This window comes from Ischnura elegans, chromosome 6 (assembly GCF_921293095.1).
Source record: "Ischnura elegans chromosome 6, ioIscEleg1.1, whole genome shotgun sequence".
Taxonomy (NCBI): domain Eukaryota; kingdom Metazoa; phylum Arthropoda; class Insecta; order Odonata; family Coenagrionidae; genus Ischnura; species Ischnura elegans.
This window is the reverse complement of record NC_060251.1, coordinates 121,460,986-121,482,706: the sequence shown is the minus strand read 5'-3', so window position 1 is coordinate 121,482,706 and position 21,721 is coordinate 121,460,986. Positions and strand designations below refer to the sequence as shown.

The window sequence follows — 21,721 nt, the reverse complement described above, 5'->3', positions numbered from 1 at the left end:
CATTTTGACGCATATTTTTGTACGAATTATATTTGTGAAAATTGTAAAAGTGCCTAAAATACCACAACACGCGTCTTCGTCATCCCTAACGTCCAGTTGCAGCCTCCAGGTAGAAGAAATTTCCTCCCGAGATTCTCCACTTGATGATTACTGTGAAATCCGGGAAGGAAATATTTATCTGAAGCGAATATCACAGGTTTTTATGAAATACAGAGGAAACAGAATATTTCTTTTGTATTCCACGTGGATTTATTTAAGAAAGAAATTAGAGGGACAAGGTTTTATGGGAAAACCTCATGGCGGAGAAGTTAAAAACATTTTACCTTCTTCCATAAATGTTTTAATTGGAAAAAGTGGGAAATTAATTTTTTATGTATCGGGAGTTAAGTTTTTCATTGAAAACGAAATCTCTAAGATATTTTGACGGGTTGAAATACCATGAAGAACAAACGATATTCTGAAAATGTCAAGGAATAATAAAATTGTACCTTTCAATTCTTACTTGCCGAATTATATCGCTACTACAGGAGATTGCTTTAATTAGTAACCAAATCAATTTTTTTATATTTGAATACTTCCGGATTTTTGGAGACGAAATCTCACTAATCTCTGTGCTCTACACTTCCGTAAATAATATCCATTTCCCAATCTCGAAGACCGCCGTGATGCCTTGAGATACATCTACTTCCATGCGGCGGAGAGACTAAGCGCGGTGACACTCGGCTACCTAGGTGTTCAACAGTCACAAACCCAAGTCCCAAGTTGGCGAGAGGGTTCCCAAAATTTCAGTCATCTAAACCCCATCCCCTCCACACCGCCTCCCCTCCCTTCCCTAAACACTGCCCCCTATGTACCCTCCCTCTACTCCAAGGCCGCTCGCTAGTCCGCTAGGCTCGTTAGCCATGAGGCCGAGTTTTTGAGGAGTGGGGGGAAGAGTCCACATCTCAGAAGTGCCTGATGTACCCGGCAGCCTTAAGGTGTGAAAACATGCAGGGGCGCAGCCAGGAATTATGGCCAGGGGGGGTTTGAGGAGCAACTAATACTGGGGTGCTTGGGGTATTGCATACCTGCCAGGGTAAGCTTGAGGTGCGAGGGCCCTCCGCCAGAAAAATTAAGATAAATGGTTAAAAATGGTGAGTTTTACGGTCTTCTGAGGGATGTTTTATTAATCCTCACACTATTCTATAAGCAATATTAATCCAATTAAGTAAAATACATTTAACTTAAAAATTTCTGTGAGCTCTCGCCCCTCGCTGCACCACTGAAAACTTGGACCCTTAGGAAGGAAGTTGAGAGAAAAGTGGAGTCGTACAAGATGTGGGTGTGGAGAAGAATGGAGAAGGAGAAGTGGAGGGAGAGGAGGAGGAACGACAAAGTGCTGGGCATGGTGGGTGAGGAGAGGCAGCTTTTAGATGAGATATGAAGGAGACAGAAGGTATGGATGGAGGAGGTATTGGCGGGGAGGGGATGTTGAAAATTGTGTTAGAGGGTAGAATGCAAGAAATGTGAGGGAGGGGAAGGATGATAATAGGAATTATAAATTTTATGAAAGGGAATTGGCCTCACTGTGACTTCAAGGGGAAAGTTCAAGCTGTAAGAATTGAAAGGCAGGAGTAATCTATAAAATGCATACTCCTCTTGAAGAGTAGAGGAGCTGCTATTGATGACACGATTTCATTACATAGTGTCAAATATACAGGGCAGTTTTTGAGGAAGTATGTAGTTGATGGAACTATTCCACATGAGATTTCTGCTAAAATTACAATCAGGGACGCCGACTTATGTAAAATATTGGGGGGGCCCAAACCGGGGATCATGCCCCGGGAAATTTTATAAGTGGTGAGTTTTAAGTTCTTTAAGCATTTAAGAAGAATCATATGATAAATATTAGACCCCTGTTAATTCAAATATCGATATCTGCACACTCCGGGGAAAATCGGCAAGACTGACACATTTTTCCTCTCACCCATAACGAATTCTTGAGGGGGCTCGGGCCCCCCAGGCCCCATGGAGTCGGCGCCACTGATTACAATGGCCATAGTTACCACCAATTATAAATATGTACCTACTTCCCAACATGGATAAGGGTACTGGCTTGCTACTCTGCTGCATTTCCCAATTAAAAATGGCTTGGTTTTATGCCAATAGAAATGAATTGAAAGATTTCAAAAATTAAAATTTCTTTTATTCAATCAAAAAAAGACAGCAGATAAATTTAAACAATGTAATACTCTGGTTTTACGAAATCATTGACTAAGTACATGACAGTTATTCACAGTTTCAGTAAGTTGTTTGGTCTACACAACCCAAAATTATATCATTAGCTCACATTTGTGGTCCTTTTTAGAAAACTATCTGGAAATAAAATGCAAGTCAAAGAGTGAAAACCCGCTGGTAAGAAACATGGTTACAAAAGATTGGTCGCGCAAGTCTCAATATGACTTTTAATTTGTTGTTGCTTTCTGTATATCTGTCATTATAGATTAAAAAAATACAACTTGAAGGACACATCAAGCTTTCTTACTTAAATGCTAACTATTAATTGACCAATGATTTTCAGCTAAATTGAACTAGCATTTTGTTTTACAAATATTTTCCTAAATAGATAATTAATGTCTACTACACTGGCTTCAGCCAACAATATACAATGGTAAGGGACGCTGACTTTTGTTCAAATATTCAATTCAATGACAGAATAATATTTTCCCATTCAGCAAATTGCATTATTTCATACCAACAGCAACACACTCTGCGTCAGCAGAAGTTCACAGACATCATTACTTTGCAGTATATTATTTCTAAGTTCCTACTTAACATTGATGACATGATAAGATTTTTTGAAAATTGATTTTTGGCACTGCAAAAATATTCCCTATAAATTATTACTTTGGAAAGTGTGAATCTCACCCACAACGGATTCAAAAAGTATAAGGCAGTTTAATTAAGCAAGGATGATATTTGGAATTGGTCTCCAAAAATAACGTGCTATTTTCATGTTTCAATGAATGAAGTGGATTCTCTTTTCATTTTTTGGTTGATATAAAAATTATACGATGCATAGATACATAAGAAAATGTTTGAAGAAAGGTGTGAATGAATGCAAAAAATCAGTCTTAAATGAATTCATCATTTTGTTCAGGATATGTTCACAGACAATGTAGCGCTGCAATAATGATACCCAAAATTTTCTCCGTTTCTTTAAATTCTGCAAACTTTTTGCCATAAACTGTGTAAACATTGAACATTTTCTTAAATTTCACAAGCACATGAGCACATCAGCCAAATGGAAAACATACCAGTAAAGTAATGCGTGTCTACTGTAAGGTAAAAAAATCTACTACACCAGATAGTTAGCCATGCCTATGACATTCTCTCTCATCTGTTCACTAAGGCTTATTTATTTTAATGAGGCAGTTTATTTTGACAAATTTTTTGGGTGCTCTTCTCCTCGGCGTGTCTCCATTCCTCTGTCTCTCTCTTTCAAACTGGTCTGCTAGTCTCTGGGAAATGTCGTCAGGTGGATATGTTTTTGACTGTACTGAAGTATTCATTTGTAAGTTTTTTAAGTCCACTTGTGAAAACCAAAGACAATTGATGGTCAATTACATGGAGCACCTTCATGAACCGTTGAGGCACGAAGCATGGAAAACTGCTATAATGCGTTTGGTGAATAGTTTGATGACAGCTCGTCAATTGCATTGATAGTGATAAATGACGGGATGAGAGCACTAGCAGTCCACTTCGTGTCTCACTTCCATGTAATCGGGATCATGCATTATGTCCTTGATCATATCCTTGAGTATCGTGTAGCGAGGGAAGATCGGGTAGACTTTGGAGTTAACATATTCACTCTGAAAGAAAAGAGAAACATTTGATGAAGCAATTGGTGACTCAAAAAGGTATTCGGTCGAACCTTGATTTCAGTGAGAGTTCCAGGAACCGGCATTTTTCCTCTCATTTACAGACGTTTCTGACTCTGTCAGAAACGTCTGTAAATTTTCTCAGAATGTCCTCCCTCACTTATTGAGGTACAAATAAGGAGGTTGGGGGAATCTATCATAATATACTTATTATGTACGTAATTATCTATCAAATTTAAGTTATTTACAATTTTTATTTAAAGAAATCAGTTGATGTCTTTTGAGATTCCCATGTGGAACTATTGATACGTTTTTTTTATCTCATTTCTCTCGTTGAAAATGGATTGTTACCTTTTTGAAATGACTTTACCACAATCAATTTACTTGATTCTAAGATGCTAAAAATGTAAACTTCTGAAATTTCCTTCGAAATAATAATGCTGTCTTTCTCTCTTAACCTCCATCAAAGTGAGGGTTAGCAATTGATAGGGCCATGAAGAATGTGTTCCCCTCAAGGGGGCATTAACTAAAGTGTAAACAAATCTAAAGTTTGAGTGGGACATTGGTTTCCCATCATTCCATATTGAGTAGAGATGTGCGAATAGTATCCGCGAATACTCGAATACCTCGAATACTAGAAAGTATTCGATATTCGAGATCTCGAATAGTTATGCCAAAGGTACCGTCTCGAATACCTCGAATACTTTGAATTTCGCGTCATACACTGTCGCTCGCACGTCGTTGGTAGTTGATTCGGAAAAATGAGAACTCTAGTCGTTTAGTGCATGCAGCGCCGTTTTAGGCAAGCTGACGAAATACATCAAATTCGCGGGTTCGAGCGGTGAAAAGAGTTCGACGTGGGGAACCGAAACTGGTCGGATGAAAAAAATCCGAAAATCCCAGGTGTCCCCCATCAGGAGTACCTCAGTTCCGTGGGATAGCAACATTGGCGCATTTCCCACGATCCGCTATCCCCCTCCATTCAGCGTTCGCCCCACCCCCTCCGACGATTTCCTCTTCCCCGAAATCAAACAAAAAGTCCCGGCTCGTGCCGAGATCGTATTACGAAGACCTCAGCTTTGAAAAAAATATCAAGTTACCGGAAAATAATAGAATCGCGTTTCACCCTTCCCTCTTTCTCCCCACTGACCATTTTCCCGCATCCATCTTTTGATAAAATGAGAGGAGGTGTTTGCCATGTGTCTTTTGTGGCTAATAACGACAGGCACTTATTTTGAATCTTCCCCAGGAGATGAAACTACCATAGGGAAGAACTCAGTGCCGTGGGATAGTGACATTGGTGCATTTCCCACGATCTGCTATCCCCCTCCATTCAGCATTCGCCTCACCCACTCTTGACGATTTCCTCTTCTCCGAGCTCGCGCAGGGATTGTATTACAAAGACTTTAGCTTCGAAAAAATATCAAGTTACGCGAGAAAAATAAAACCGTGTCTCGCGCCCACCCCCTTTTCTCACCCACTCACCTTTTTCTACCTACCTGCTTCGAATTTCCCCCTTTCTGAAGGTCAACTGCTGCATGAGTCATCTACTAGCCCGAAAGGTGTCTAACAATGACTTTCGGCAATTGTTATTACACCTTTATTGGATTGAAATATTAGTAATGTGCGCGTAATTTAAAAAAGAATAAGACCAAACACGACATATTTCTGACTTTATTTAAGCATTTTACGCAGGAAAATAAATACCGGGAAGAAGAAGAAATACGACGGAGGCTTAGCATTTTGGCGTAATGCTCAAATAGGGTGGTTTCCTATTATTTTTTTATTGCCTAAATCGAAATATTAATACTCCTGAAGTACGTATTTAACGCTTTTAGAGTTTTATAAGACGATATCTATTTTTCGCGATTAAATTAAAAGTGAAAATTTTCAACCGCTCGAAAACGCGACGGGTAAGTATGAATGCCGGGAAAAACGCCGCGTGACGTCGTTCTGGTTCCCGCTGCCGCAAGTGAGGTGACCTTGGGGCGAGGCTCTGAGCACTATTACGACGCAGGATGCTAGCAGGTAGCCGAGTACCATGTTAGCTGGTAGCGCTTGGCTTAAATAAGGATTATTAATACCTTATCAAACAGACTGAGTGATTATTAACACATGTTTCCCTGAGCTCTGTGCCTCATGCATGCATTGGTAACCTCAGACGATGTAAAACTCCGATCCTCTCGTGTAGAAAGTAGGTCCCTGTGACGTCACGTGGAGTGGCATCGCATAGGCGCCAATCTGGCCTTTTTCGAATGACGTAAAATTGACCATTGTCTAAACCGGTATTTATAGAACCAAATAATTTGTATTTTATGAATACAGTAATGGTGGGTAACGAATCACAATCAATGCCTTTCGTTTTCTTTAATGAAGGAAACTACCCTATTGTTTACATAAAATTAAAATATTCCATTAATCAGCTAAATTCCTGTTTGAATCCTTTAAAGGCAATCACAATTACTCGCCAAAATCTCGGGTTTCCTGCTGCATAGGCGACCTAGTCAAACATTTTCACATTCATCGTTTAGTATTCGAGGTATTCGAAATTCGAGGTATTCGAATATTCGAGCAATGATTTGATATTCGAATTCGATATTCGAATTCGAGAAATCTACTATTCGACCCATCCCTAATATTGAGTCCAACAGCATGTACTCCATTTCCCCACCTGAAGTCAGCCAAAAAATCTCTCACTTTTAGAGGCCCCTAGAATCATACGCACTTACAGAGGCATACGCTTAGGGCAAAAATGATGGGACATGAAAGTGATGAGTCTCACTTATTCAGGTTTGACTGTATCTATGTTTTTTGGGGATATATTGATCACATTTGACATTTCACAGCCAATGCAGATCACATACTGGGATCCAAATGCCAACTGATGAAATTATATTATCCACAGGGCAGTGGCGGACTAAATTCATTGTTTTGCGGGAAGAACTGCACTCATTTATTCCAGACACAATTCTGCTGTCATTGTATGAGTGTATGTTCAGTGGTGGCTGCACCCCCGTAATTTCTTGAAGAATTGAAAAAAGATGGTGTTATCTATGGGGAGTCTCCATTGTACGATTTTAGTTCACCTTATCTCAAAAAGTTTTAATAAATAATTTTAGATGGCTATAAATCCACTTTTCCACAAACATTAGACCATAGACATATATGTAGATATTATTGCTGAGAGCTATTGCATACCCCCAGAAGTTAAAAACAGACCCTCCCCCCAAATTAACAACATTAATCTAGCCCTTATTGTGTAAGCATGAAGTTTTCTGCTATTTCAGGAAGTCATACGTAGTGGAAAAAAATTCCTGTTCAATGATGATCAAAGAACATCAGAAGGTTGCCAAGGACAAGTTCGTCTGCCTCTCCAAAAATGTCACTCATAGAATAAAGCCACATATGTGAAATTTTACTAGATGAAGCTTTTAGTAAAATTGAGCTGTTACTTCCCTGTACAGGTACAAAAGGCCATTAAAACTCATGAAATGCAGAGTCCCTTCAACAGAAAGGACCGTTACTAGCTCCACACATCATGGAAGAGACTTATTCGAGCCAATCAACGTGTAGTATCTTGACCACCATCGGCGTATACATGTAAACAAGTCAAGAATGATACATCACCCCATTTGAACTGAGGATGCCTACAGAATAGTTAGTGAAGCTGTTGTCTAAAAACCAACAGACATGGTTGGATACCCAGAAAATGCAGACATACATTCATTTATGAAATTTTATTTGGATTCATTCACTCCAGATCAATGGGTTTCTAAATGCCCATGTTTCTGTGGCTGAGACATCCACTATAAAAAGGATACAAAAAATAATTTTGTCAACAAGAAAATTCAGTTTTCCCATCATTGTTGTTGTTGTTTTCAAAGACTGTTGCTTGGTGCCTCTTGTTCGTAGCAAAACCTCCAGATGGGGCTCAAGACAAAACTGGCGTCACAGCCTACATTGCTTGGTACTACTTGGTGAGATCAGAAAACCAAACATACTATTTCATTCATTTATTCTCTACTTTGCACCTCGCCCTGGTGGAATACATTACCTCCCAGCAATAATTCATCTACTAATAGCGGATTTTAGATACTCTCCAATAATCTTTGCCATGTATTTGTACATACTATGTCCATCTGGAATATTGTACATATGTCTTTTTTTATATGATGGTGGTGCCATTGTGGGTGGTATTGCGCTCACTCTGTCTTGCATTATGGCCGTCACTCATGAAGGAAGTGTCTCGTGTCACCATAAGTCTTTTAAATCATTTCATTCAATCAGTGATTGTTTTCACATATGAGACATCAATTGTTTAATATTGTTTGTTGAACTAGTGACATGAAAACTTGAATTGGAGAGCCACCTTAATGATACTCTCTTTTCAATTTTTCCAGAATATAGGTATTTGGGGGGGGGGGTTGCCCCTGATTTCTCCCTCTGCCTCTGGGTGGCCTTCTGGTTGAGTAGCCAACTAACCTACAGCCAACACTCGATGCTGATTGGCTGTGCAGCCAGAACGTCATCCTCAAAGCAATACCTGTATGAAAGTATGCTCAGGCCAAATTCAACTAGCTAGTATTAGATTTTATCTGAAGATGAGGCCTTTATTGGCAAAGAAACCTCATGATCAACATGCAGTAACATGAAAAACATGGTTATCATGGGCGTACCCAGTGGGGGCAGCAGCTTTCAACCCCCTCACCCCCCCAAAGTAAAAATCGCTTAAATCTTTCACGAAATTCCATACTGGATTGAAAAGAAACTTTTCCACAAATTATCTTTAAAACCATAAAAAAATGATACGAGCGTAACACATGTAACTAAAATAATTTCTTTAGGCAAATGATTTAAAAAAGAGTAATGAAGCAGTGTTATAATTTTCTTTAAATTGTTGGTTTTATTCACCTTTTCCATTTTGAATGTTACCAACCGTGGCTTGCCCCCCCTTCCCCCTAGTTTTGATCCTGGGTAAGCCCTTGATGGATATGCCTGCACAAAATCAATACAATAGCTTCAATTGGCATGGTAACTTTGAGTTTGGATCAACTTCAAGGAGTGGAAAACAGTCTTAAACACTAAGGTTTCTGGAATACAAATATCAATCTTTCCATTTGAATGACGGTGAAATTCACGTTAATTCCCCTTGGGAAGAAATTCCCCTCTACCATGAATCAAACCTTTGGCTATCACTGCTCAGACCTCTATGCCATCCAGTATCTTGTGTTCCCTTGGAGATATCCTAAGGCTCATAATGCCACATGTTAGACCTTTCATATAGGATGCCTATGCAAGAGGATATGGGTTTCAAAGAAACCACAACAAGTGGAAGTCCCTCCATGCCAGCACTCGACTCTATTTGTGATCTGCTCCAATCCTGCTGGGAATCTCATTTATTAAAGGCCATTGGAAAAAATTCCCCTGGGCTGCACCACTGTCCTTTGACTTTCAGCACAACATCTGGAACCTCAGCACAGCTGTTTGTGTGAACTTTCGTGTCACTTATGTCTACTTATGCATTAAGTACTCACCTTCAATTCTCTAATTAGATTTCTTAGGCCAGAGTATTTCTTGAGTAGACGATAGAGACCGTTGGTCATTTGTGTATTTTCTGCTTCAATTTGGGCAGTGGTCATGTCTGAAATGAAAAATGTATTTCATTAAAATTTTCAAGAAGGCAAATTCCTTCACAATTAATCTGTTGCATTTTTGGCTCTCTATTCATAATTTTATACTTCAGATGAATTTTGGGATGCTTGAGTTCTTAATCCAGTAGGTCTCTGATTTATAGATGAGGTGATGAGTAATGAAATTAATCAAATTGAGGCGAAAAGAATCAAGATAATTGTGATTAATTACAAAAATTAAATTATACTATTCGTCAACACATGCATGTCCTCATGGAATTGCGAATGATGAGATGTCATGAAACGTAAGGATGTAAATTTTTATAATTGAAAATAGTGATCAGACAAAGTCTGCCCCTCCACCATCAGTCAGCGAGAAATTCCATTACCCTTGTGATCGCTCGTTATTTCTAACATTGTCTTCGTATTTTCACTGTACAATTTGGAGGCTGAGTACTTCCATACAATTGAAGTTATTTTATAGTGTTTTCAGTAACATACAATGCTACATTAGATCATCTCGCTGCTGACGCTGAGGGGAGAGCGATCCAAAATATCACTAACTAATCATTTTTAATTTTGACTCTCAACTATTATGTAATATATATTACTGATGATGTGATCAATGACATTCATAACTTTTCAGTGCTAATTGAAATGACTGCAAATATTATATAGTAGTAAATATTGAAAATACATGGATCACTCTTCCCTCATTGCCACGCTGCAGACATTTGTGAAAACGATTAAAATGTGGCCGAAGTGTTGACGAAGAAGCAGCTTAAACTGGATGGATGGACTGGTGGCTCCTCTACGATAGATTTCCCCTCGCTTTTCACTCACCTCCCAGTCGATCGAGTCTTTCTCGCCTCTTCTCTTCTTCCTCCGCTATCTTCGCTGACGTTTTCACCCCCTCTCCTGACTTTTGGGTGTTCTCCATAATCGAGCATGCTCTGAGGACAAACGCAGGCACTGTCTCCTGCTTCTCTTGCTTGGGGATGTCCACCAAAGTCCAATACTGAGTTTCCAAGCGAATTACCTCCTGAAATATAGGAGAATTAGTCATTAATGAAAGTATGTATAGGGTTAATTTTAAGGATTTGAGTTTGATTCTACACAGCAGCAGATCCAGGATACGGACAAGGTCACTCTCCCATCCTGATTGTATTTGACAACTGAAGAAAATAACATCCATGTAACAGTGGCAGCGCATACATATTAGCAAGTGCAAATCCAAACATTAATGAATTATAAAAGAAAACTATTCCTTTACCACGAGATGGATAAAAATCCGGTCTACATAAATATGAATGATAAAGCTCCAAACGCTACAGCTATCTCCTTGGCGAATTCACCGCTCTACAAATGTGCGATCCCGTGGCATCGCGCCGGCCACAAATTCGGTCTACTTGATTGCTTGAGGTGCTCGGGTGGGACGAAGTAAGAGGGGGGGGGGGGTGTCCCATGGTCAAATGGGTCCTGGTAGCAGTATTAATACGACGCGAGTGCGCACGCGCATATTTGGTGAGTAACTCGCGGGTAGTGTAGCGGTTTAGCTGCCACCTACACTACCTGCACTCAGGATCCTAGTCCGTCAATGCATTCAGTGCCATTCAGCAGCATTCATTTGAACTTCATGCCCTTTTATATCATCATATATCTTCTCCAATGCATACCCTGGATATATAACCACAAGCCACCGCTGCTATGAACATAGTTTAAATTGAACACCAAATGCTATTACAGTGGAACCCCAACCTATCGTTCCCGCATTCATCGTTCGCAGTTCCTGGTCCCAAATAAAGTCCAATAAAGACAATGTAATTTTTTTCCCGCATCTATCGTTCCCCGAAGTATCGTTTTCCCGCATTGATCGTTTGAAGATCGCGGTCCCGTCGTATAATTTTCCCGCATACATCGTTTGACGAAAATGAGACGAAGTGTTTACAACGTGTTATTTGTGGCTTATAACGACAGACACCCCCAGGAGATTGAAATACTATAGGGAGAAGCTGAGTACCGTGGGATAGTTACATTAGCGCATTTCCCAAGATCCACTATCTCCCTCCATTCAGCACTAGCCTCCCCCTCTGAAGCTTTCCGTTCCCAGCTCGCGCAGGGATCGTATTACGAAGACCTTAGCTTCGAAAAAAATATCAAGTTGCACGAGAAAAATAGAATCGTGTTTCACGCTCTCCGATTCTCGCCCACTGATTTTTTCAGCCTATGAATCGCCTACTAGCCCAAAAGGTGTCTAACAATGAATTTCGGCAATTGGTATTATAATTTTATTGGATAGAAATATAAGTAATGTGCACGTATTTCCAAAAAGAATGATACCAAACACGACGTATTTCTAACGTTATTTAAGTATTTTAAGCAAGGAAATGGTTGGAATAAAACGATGGTGATTTCTGGCGAATCTACATATCCTCGCACTGATTGTGAGCTTCTCGGCAGTTGAAGCAGCATTTTTTTTTTCGAAAACAGGGCTTCAGGTTGCAATTTACGAATAGGGTGGTTTCCAATAATTTTTTTAATTGCCTAAATCGAAAGATTATTACTCCTGGAGTACGTATTTCACGCTTTTAGATTTTTAAATGACGATATCTATATTTCGCGATTAAATGAAAAGTGCAAATTTTAAAGCGCACGAAAACGCGACGGGTAAGTATGAATGTCGGGAAATCTCTCCGTGTGACGTATTTCTGGTTCCCGCTGCCGCCTTGTGAGGTGACCTTGAGGAGTGGCTTAGCGCTGATACGACGTCGGCTGCTAGCGGGTAGCTGAGTACCCTGCTGGCTGGTAGCGCTTGGCTTAAGTAAGGATTATTAATACCTTATCAAACGAAGAAAACTTTCCGACCTTAGCCAGTTTTAATAGGTGATTATTAAGACATGTTTCCCTGAGCTCGGCGCCTCATGCATGCATTGGTATTCTCAGACGATGTATTACTCCTATCTTCTCGTATAGAAACTAGGTCCCTGTGACGTCACGTGGAGTGGCATCGCATGGGCGCCAATCTGGCCCTTTTCAAATGAGGATAAAAATGGACCATTGCCATTCGTCTAAACCGGTATTTCTAAAACGAAATTATTTGTATATTATGAATACAGTAATGGTGGGTAATGAATCGCAATCAATGCCTTTCGTTTTCTTTGATGAAGGAAACTACCCTATAATGCTACAAGTCTCACTTGTCAGAGTTGCTAACGAAGCGATGTCTTCTCATGATATTTTGTTTCTCCCTACTAGCAATCTGAATTCATCTGCTCATCTAGAGCTACTTATTGTTAGAAATGAGTGGGTAAGTTGCCTTCTCTATAGGACAAAAAATTTCTTCGCGCAGTCACATGGTCATGCTTCACCCTCTGCAGTAAGCTCTGCTTACGCCGTACGCGATACCATTAGTCCCGAATTTCACCTCGTACGAGTGGTTCCGTACTTTCCAGGGTGAGTTGACTTGAAACCATCGAGTGTTTTCCGTGTGGGTTCAATGGAGTGCGGTTTCATTTTTATTAGTTTTATTCTTATTCGTCTTCGGACCATGGCCCTTCCGAAGATACAAGTGAGAACTTTAAAAGATGGACTCAAAATAACTGAAGATGAAGAAAAGAATTCGGGCAAGAAGCGCGCGAATATTGTAGAGCGCCTCGGGTTGTCCGCTAGCACATGACGGCAGGGTTGGGGGTAGAGTGAGATAACTGGTTGAAACAATTAGTGGGATGAAGCCGAGGATCAGGTGGGCGTGCCGCTGACGATTAACGAAACATTGTTAACTGGACACAATGGACGCTAACGTGAGACGCGAGCCGTTAACGGGAATCGGTAAAAATATGGCGGAAGGGAAAGCTTATAGAAGGGACGCAACCACCGTTTACGGAGAGTTCGTAAACACGAGAGATGGGCAACTTTCATCTCTTCCCGTGTCCCGTACACGGAAAGCCAATCACAGCGATACAGCATTGTTGGCGCCCATTGCTGAATATAGAAGTTGTTGTCGAGCAACGTGAGCTGAAGAGAAGACAGTTAAGGTAAGCCATTACTTAATTTAATTTACGTGCATACTATCCTCGTCGATTTCGAACATTCTTCAAAACTCTTCCTACATACAAACGAAAAGACTGAAGACCGCAAACAAAACCACTGCGCGGGCGTTAGTCAATTATCTTTTCGGCCACGGGAAGGTCAATTGTGACCGCACGGTGGCGTTTCCCGTCTCGCGTTCTCCCGGATCCCGTATTCCGTCTCATGATAGCGTTGATTGTGTCCCAGCCTTAACGCTCTACACATCGCCTCAATTATATTAAAAATTTAATTGTTAGAAAGGAACATTTCAAGTAATAAACTATTTTTGGCCTTTTTGATCCATCTCGCAACCAATCACTGCGTCGGCGAAAGCGGTTGTTTTAGGCATAACATGCACATTGCTCTCGTAAATTCGTGTAGGATTTTTGAAAGAGATATAAGTCGAATCAACAATATGTTTCGATAAAGTAAAAATATTCCTGTAATCAGCTAAAATCTTGATTGAATCCTTTAATGAATAGCATAATAGGGTAGTTTCCTTCATCAAAGAAAACGAAAGGCATTGATTGCGATTCGTTACCCACCATTACTGTATTCATAATATACAAATTATTTCGTTTTATAAATACCGGTTTAGACGAATGGCAATGGTCCACTTTTATCCTCATTTGAAAAGGGCCAAATTGGCGCCCTTGCGATGCCACTCCACGTGACGTCACAGGGACCTAGTTTCTATACGAGAAGATAGGAGTAATACATCGTCTGAGGCTACCAATGCATGCATGAGGCACAGAGCTCAGGGAAACGTCTTAATAATCACTAATTAAAACTGGCTAAGGTTGGAAAGTTTTCTTCATTTGATAAGGTATTAATAATCCTTATTTAAGCCAAGCGCTACCAGCCAGCAGGGTACTCAGCTACCCGCTAGCAGCCTGCGCCGTATCAGCGCTCAACTCGCCTCAAGGTCACCTCACTTGCGGCAGCGGGAACCAGAAATACGTCACACGGAGAGATTCATACTTAAGCGTCGCGTTTTCGCGCGCTTGAAAATTTGCACTTTTCATTTGATCGCGAAAAATAGATATCGTCATTTAAAAATCTAAAAGCGTGAAATACGTACTCCAGGAGTAATAATCTTTCGATTTAGGCAATAAAAAAGTAATAGAAAACCACCCTATTCGCAAAAATGCATAGTTTCCTGGGACATAGGCAACCTGGTCAAACATTCCCGCATCGATCGTTTTCCCGCATTCATCGTTTTTTTCATCCATCCCCCTGAAAAAGGACAGACCGAGGTTCCACTGCACCCTCCCACTCCTCTCGATCCGCCACTAGTTCTATAATTCTTGGATACACCAGTTATTGAGCTCAAAGCCAGAGGTATTCCAGAAGCTTAGAATTTTGTTTTACGGTCGCACATGCAGACCACACTGATGGATGGATGGATGGACTATGTTTATTGTTTGGTGAACTTTTTGTCTCTAAGGAACCGATTTATAATTAATAGTGGAGCAAAATGCTAAATTACTGGAAAATCGTGAAATATTATGAACATCGAAAATCCGTGATGACCAAATGTACGTAAAAAATTGAACAATCATAGATATGTAACTGAATGGAAGGAAAAACATGATAGACATTTAATGATAAGATATATTTTTCAAAAGTTCTGTTATTTTTATTGAAGTTAAAATAGATACATAAATTACTAAGAGAAATAAAATGATCAGATTCCCAACAGAAAAAAAACATCTTTGAACAAAGAGAAGAATAAATGAATCAGAAATTACATTATGAAATTTATAAATTTACTATTCTAATTTTACTGATATATTTTTCATTGATTTTAAGAAAAGAAGATCTGCACATAAGGTAAAAAGTCAATCATGAATACATGTTTCAGTATACAAATACAACATGCAATACAATACAATATACAATACTCAGAGATAATCCAAATGAGTCGCACATCCCTCGAATTTACGCCTATTCTCTTGAGGATATCCATTAACTCTATCCAGTTCAATCTATCAAATGCTTTCCCAAAATCCACGAAGCAAACATACACGTCCTGGTCATATTCCAGGTTCCTCTCCACCAGGGACCTCATTATTGCAATTACATCACGTGTTGACTTCCCTTTTCTAAAACCAAACTGATCTTCGCCCAAATACTTTTGCCTCCGCCTCCATTCGTCTGTTCAATATCCTCAGTACCACTTTCGCCGCGTGCGATATTAGGCTAATAGTCCTACCATTTCTTAGTCCTACCAGCTTTCTTCTTTTTCGGTAGCGGAATTTAAACCGTCTTCAGGAAATCCTACGCCCGACATCCCTCCTCATAGATCCTGCGAATTGCCTCGAAAAACATTTTTTTACCATCCTTCACTAGATTCTTCAATAGCTCGCACGGTATATTGTCCACACCTACTGCTTTTCTAGCCTTCATATCACAAAGTGCTCTCTCTATTTTCGAATCTAATATCCCCGGCCCAAGATTATCCTCCTCCACTGCACTTTCCTCCTCTAAAGTAAATCTCTCCGGCCTGTTTCTTCCGTCATACAGATCCTTCACGTATTCCTTCCATCTACTCTGTATCCCTTCTCGCTCGGTTAGCATCCTCCCATTTTTAGCCTTCATTTTAGACATTGCTTTATCTCTTTTGCTGCCTGATTGCGACTTAAATTTGGCGTACAACGCACCTACCTCTCCTTCCTTCTGGAACTTTTCCATTTCCTCACACTGCCTTTTCCACCATGCCTCCCTTGCCTTCTTAGTTTAACGTCGTAATCGATTATTTAGTTCTCTATACTTTCTTTTGCCCTGCTCTGTGTCCACGTTCTTCCACTTCCTTCTCTCCTCCATCACTTTTACTATTGCCTCCATAACCCAAGGCTTTTTTATCCTTCTGCTTGTCAATGTGGCTAATTGACTTCTCCGCCGCTTTGACTATTCCCGTTTTAAAACTATCCCACCCTTCCTTTACAGTCTGTGTACTTCCAATCTCCCAGATAATATTTTCTGCTAGCTCCTAATATTCTCTCCTCATAGTACCCTTCAGCTCTTCTAAATTCCATTTCCTTGCCTTTATAAGTCTTTTGAGTCTTACGTTGCATTTCATGAGCACTAGGTTGTGGTCTAAATCTGCATCCGCTGCAGGGAAGCTGCTTAAGTTTTTCACACCATTCCTAAACCTGTCTCTTGCCATTATGTAGTCTATAATGATTCCCCCCATGATGATTAAACCACGTGTTTGTAATGAATAACTTGTGTCTCCTCCAAAATTCTGCTGCTCTATCTCCCCTGTCGTTCCGAATTCCTAATCCAAATTCTCCTGCTCCGTTTCCATCCCTACCTTCCTCGACTGAAGAGTTCCAGTCCCCCATTACAAATAAATTTTTCTTACCCAGGGTTTCTCTAATTTTATTTCCTCGAGCTGTTCATACACCTCATCTACTTCTTCTTCTCTATGGCTGCTAGTGGGCATGTAAACTTGGATCACCACAAGGTTGGTGGGCCGCGCCTCAATTTCTACCACCAGAATCCTATCGCTTACCTGGTCTATACCTACCTCACGCTTACCCATCTTCCCGTGTAATACTAAAGCTACCCCTCGTTGACTTTACTCTCCACCACTATGCATAATCCTGTACCCGTCACTCCAGTAGTCCCCACTGTCCTTCCTCCTAACTTCGGATGAGCCCAAGATATCTATCCTCCCTTTATCCATTTACCTTTTCATATTTTCTAGCTTCCTCGCCCTCATCATTGTCCTCTCATTCAACATCCCAATGTTTATTAACCCTTTGGCTGCTCTTCAGGTCTTCTCATACTTAATACAACAATTATTGTAGAAAATATTCTTCATTTCGATATGAAAGTTATTAATATTAAAATAAATGATGGAGACTCGGTAATACACAAAATAAAACGAACCTAATGATACCCGTAATAAAAATCCTGTCTATTTCTTACGCGTCTGGGGGGGTCACGTGCCCCAACGGGCTCGCCCTCGGTACCTCGCCCAACCGTCATCAAAGTCTTTCCCTGATTGGAAGGCTGTTTTGCGGCCGAGTGCCGACTTTCGATGGTCCAACATTCGAAGGAACCGCATTGTTGCCATCTGACTACTGCCGGCGTCAAAATGATGTGCCGCTGTACTTTGTAAATTCATATCTGGACTTCAGTGCATGCCATAACTATATATAATATGTCATTTTACAGGAAATTTTATTCTCTATTCTTATTTATTTTTCGTTTTATGAAAAATTTAAAAATGTAGTCGCGCCAGTGCAATAAATGACTCCGCGCACCATAAAATTAGCCGTTTTGTCAACTTCATGAACTTTGTAACTCAACCTAGGGAAAACTATTACGTCTACAACATTCATCCTCTACAAAAAGTTTCAACCATTAATATACATTAATAATATGGCTTTTGCGCATTTTTATAACGCAATTTGTTGTAAAATAACGAAAATGTTTACATACTATCTAGTATTACAGTTTACCCCGAAAGAAAAAATAAAATTGATAGAAACACTTCTTAATTTATTTGAAAATTTTATATGATCCATAATCTATAACAATATTTATATTTTTGAATGTCAGTAACTTCTATTAATATCATGTTGCCAAACGGGGCCGCGCCAGGCCAGTGGTGGTTACCAGGAAGTAAAGTTTAGCGCGCAAGACGTGGCAACGCAGCTTTCGTTCACTATGGCGTATTTTTTAATGCCCATACATAGTCTATAATACATAAAAATCATGTATTTTCGGATCACAGAAAAATTGCAAATAAAATCAGACGTATTTCTATGAATTTTATTTTTTCTTTCGGGGTAAACTGTAGGACTAGATAACGTTTAAACATTTTCGTTATTTTAAAACAAATATGAGTTTTAAAAATACGCAAAGGCCACTTTATTAATCTACATTAATGTTTGAAACTTTTTCTTGGAAATTATTGTTGTAGACGTAATAGTTTTCCCTAGGTTGAGTTACAAAGTTCATGAAGTTGACAGAACAGCTGATTTTACGGTGCGCGGAGTCATTTACTGCACTCGCGTGTCTACATTTTTAAAATTTTCATAAAATAAAAAATAAATAAGAATTTAGAATAAAATTTCCTTTAAAGTGACATATTATTCATTAGTATAGCATGCACTGAAGTCCAAATATGAATTTGCAAAGTACAGCGGCACATCATTTTGACGCCGACAGTAGGTTGATGACACTGATATTTGACGAGAGTCGCATTCAGCAGTGGAATACGATAACCTCTAATCTGCTTCGCTTCACTCTCGGAAGCCATCGACTCCCTTTGCACCCCCCTCCCCTCACCCAGGGCTGCTATTCTGGATAAGCGTTGCAAAAAATAGCATAGGCTATTCTGCGGGTCATTATTGCAACGACCCCGTATTCTGAATGAAGCGTAGTAATAATTTTGTTCGGAATAGCAGCATGCTATTTCTTGCGCGAGCTATTTGGAAGCTCCCCCTCTTCCCGTATGAAAAACTTTCTGAACAGTTTTCGCAACCAATGAGGGAGAAAATATTTTATAAAATTTTCTGTATTTTATGGAATATTGACTTGCAATTATAAACAATTGCTTTATTTACATTTAAAAATTAAATAAAAATCTTGGATTTATATAATACGCTTTGAAAATCTCACTTAGGAAATCAGCTGTTTGTTGTGGCTGTGATAGATTTCACAATGGCTTCAGACAGGTGGGTTATAATTTGATAGTGATAATGATGATTTATCGGGCATAAATATTGAATCAATTACCTGTATCCGATCGGTTGTTTAACGTGAGATATTTGCTATGCGAGGTAATCATTGAAAGCTAAATATATTTGATTTTCTTCGTAATTGTCTTAGGCTTCGAATTCTGTTCGTTGCATGTTAAAATAAATATGTATCAACTTTTATTGCTTTGCTCGTGGCGATATAGCTTTACTGTATGAACTAGAAGCTTTCGTTTCTATTACTAGCTTTATATTATATGACTCCCTAATTTTAGTATTCATTCTCTGTTTAGGAAATGAAGTAGGTGGCAACGTCACCGCTGTGCTTTCATGTAATATGATGGAATAGTATCGATATTTCAGCTGCAGATTTGGAAAAAGCAGAGGGAGGTGATGGTGAATTTGAGGATGGATGGAACAGCTGTGAAAAAGTGAATCTAGCAATAGTGAATCGTGTGGAAAGTGCTGTTGTGTCAGTTATTACTGTTTTCGTATAAGCTGATTTTAATGTGCTCACTGAAATTTTTGATAGACCCTGAACTATGCCGATATACTGAAACTTAATTGTGTGAATAACTTACTTGTCTATAGAGGAAACAATTTGTATTGAATTCCACATGATATATATTGCATTAATGATGTACATGGATATTCCATTAAACGTTTGTGGCGAATCATATTTGTTCGGAAACTTTATTGGTGTTCGGAGAAATCCTTTGTTTTCAAGCAAGTAATTCAAGTCGACTGCCCGTGTTATAAGTTTGTAAATTTTAAGTTTTAATTGTAGAAGGTAGCGAATAGTGGGGAAAATAATTTCGAATCGTTGCATGTTTTTGTATATACAGTCCAATTGAGGAAATGAACGGCTGATCAAAGTATATGGTATTATTATGGTAATATATGGTTTTCATTGAAAGCTATAACTGTTATTATATTTGGCGAGTTAGTGTGTTCACACAAGCTTGAAAATTTTCAAGAATCGACCTGATAGCCTACATTGAGGATATTTTTAGTAGCAAGTCAAGTGATGAAATAAAATTATGAGTTGTAAATATGAATAAAACACGGAAAATTTGGGCTAATGGTAGTAATTCTTTCCATTATTGTTATCGTACTGTCGATGAAGCAAGCTTGAGCTTCATATATTAAGCTCGAATGTTAATTTCTAACCAATTCACTTGACTAGTGAAATATTCATCACTTATGCTACTATTATTTAATTAAAATAAAGCAGATAACATTTTATTTTTGGCTATTATTCCATTTTTCAATGCTTGATTATGTTACTTTAACCTCAGAAAAACAATTCGACATCGCAATACGCACGTTTTCAGGGTTGCAATACCGAATAGCTCGGCCTCGAAGACCGCGTAATATTATAGCAAGCCTACCGGTTGCAATTCACCGTTCAGAATAGTGAATTGCTACGGGCCTATGCTATTCTGAGAATTACGTCTTCCGGTGTAGTAAAAACACGAATTGCAACCGTTCTGAATACCAAATAGCATAGGCGTTGCAATATGCTATATTATAGCAACATCGGTTGCAATAACGGAGAATAGCATAATGCTATTCCATCCAGAATAGCAGCCTTAGTCTAGCTTTGAGCTTTCAATCTGTGGATCATGGAAAGGCAACCTTAAATGGCATAGAATTTTCATAATTAAATTTCGATTTTTTTGGAATATTCTTTCCTTAATGATTTTTTAATCAAAATTGATAAAAATAATAAAAATGTTACCTTTGGAAAGACATATTTTAATTTTCAATGTATAAATTGACTTTGTGTATAATTTGGTACAGATATCAACAAATATCATAATAAAGCATTGATACCATATTCAGTCAATGACTGAAGATATAAGCTTGTCATTTAAGGCCACATCACGAGTTAAGCGCCTGATGCATGTTAATGAATTTTTATATTATGCTTAGTATTTTAGATTTCCATGCTCTTAAGTTATTTTCATATTATGGAAAATGGATTAATTTTAAGGCTTCCCCAGCTGAGAGATTGAATGGGGCAGTCTATTTCCGTGATGGCTGGGCCAAGGGTTTTCCCAACATCAGCCTTGTTGGTGTAAGCAACATGACATATGATGGATATACCATCAGAATCCTATCTGATGTCATTGTTTGGAAACATATGGTGGTAAGTAAATGTCGCCTTAAACAGACTCTCCCCATTTCTACTGCTCCATTCTCTATTTTTATTACATCAATATTGATTTAAAATTATCTGTAGATGCAAAATACAAAGTGTTTTCACAAAAATTTGTTGTAATGGTGCACTTTCCCTGTTTTGGGGCCAAGTGCAGACTTCATCTTCCAGAGTTTTCCCAATTTACCTTTTCCCTACGTAGGCCGTGTTTTTCATGGCTTGAATTTTTCGACGCTTAACCCTCATACGGATTTGCTGCGCCTTAGCGGTGCTCGCGGTTTTAAAAGT

General features: G+C 39.1%; 1 protein-coding gene across 1 annotated transcript in view; it reads right to left on the bottom strand.

Moving 5' to 3' along the window:
• Nucleotides 1-2,163: 2,163 nt before the first annotated feature.
• LOC124161611 overlaps nucleotides 2,164-21,721 on the bottom strand; it is a 439,803-nt gene continuing 420,245 nt past the window's right edge. Inside the window, exons 6-8 of the mRNA XM_046538001.1 lie at nucleotides 10,334-10,532; nucleotides 9,395-9,501; nucleotides 2,164-3,851 (exon numbers count right to left, since the gene is read on the bottom strand). Of these exons, the coding sequence (XP_046393957.1) occupies nucleotides 3,729-3,851; nucleotides 9,395-9,501; nucleotides 10,334-10,532 (429 nt within the window). The 3' untranslated portion in view covers nucleotides 2,164-3,728. The remainder of the gene's footprint in view (nucleotides 3,852-9,394; nucleotides 9,502-10,333; nucleotides 10,533-21,721) is intronic.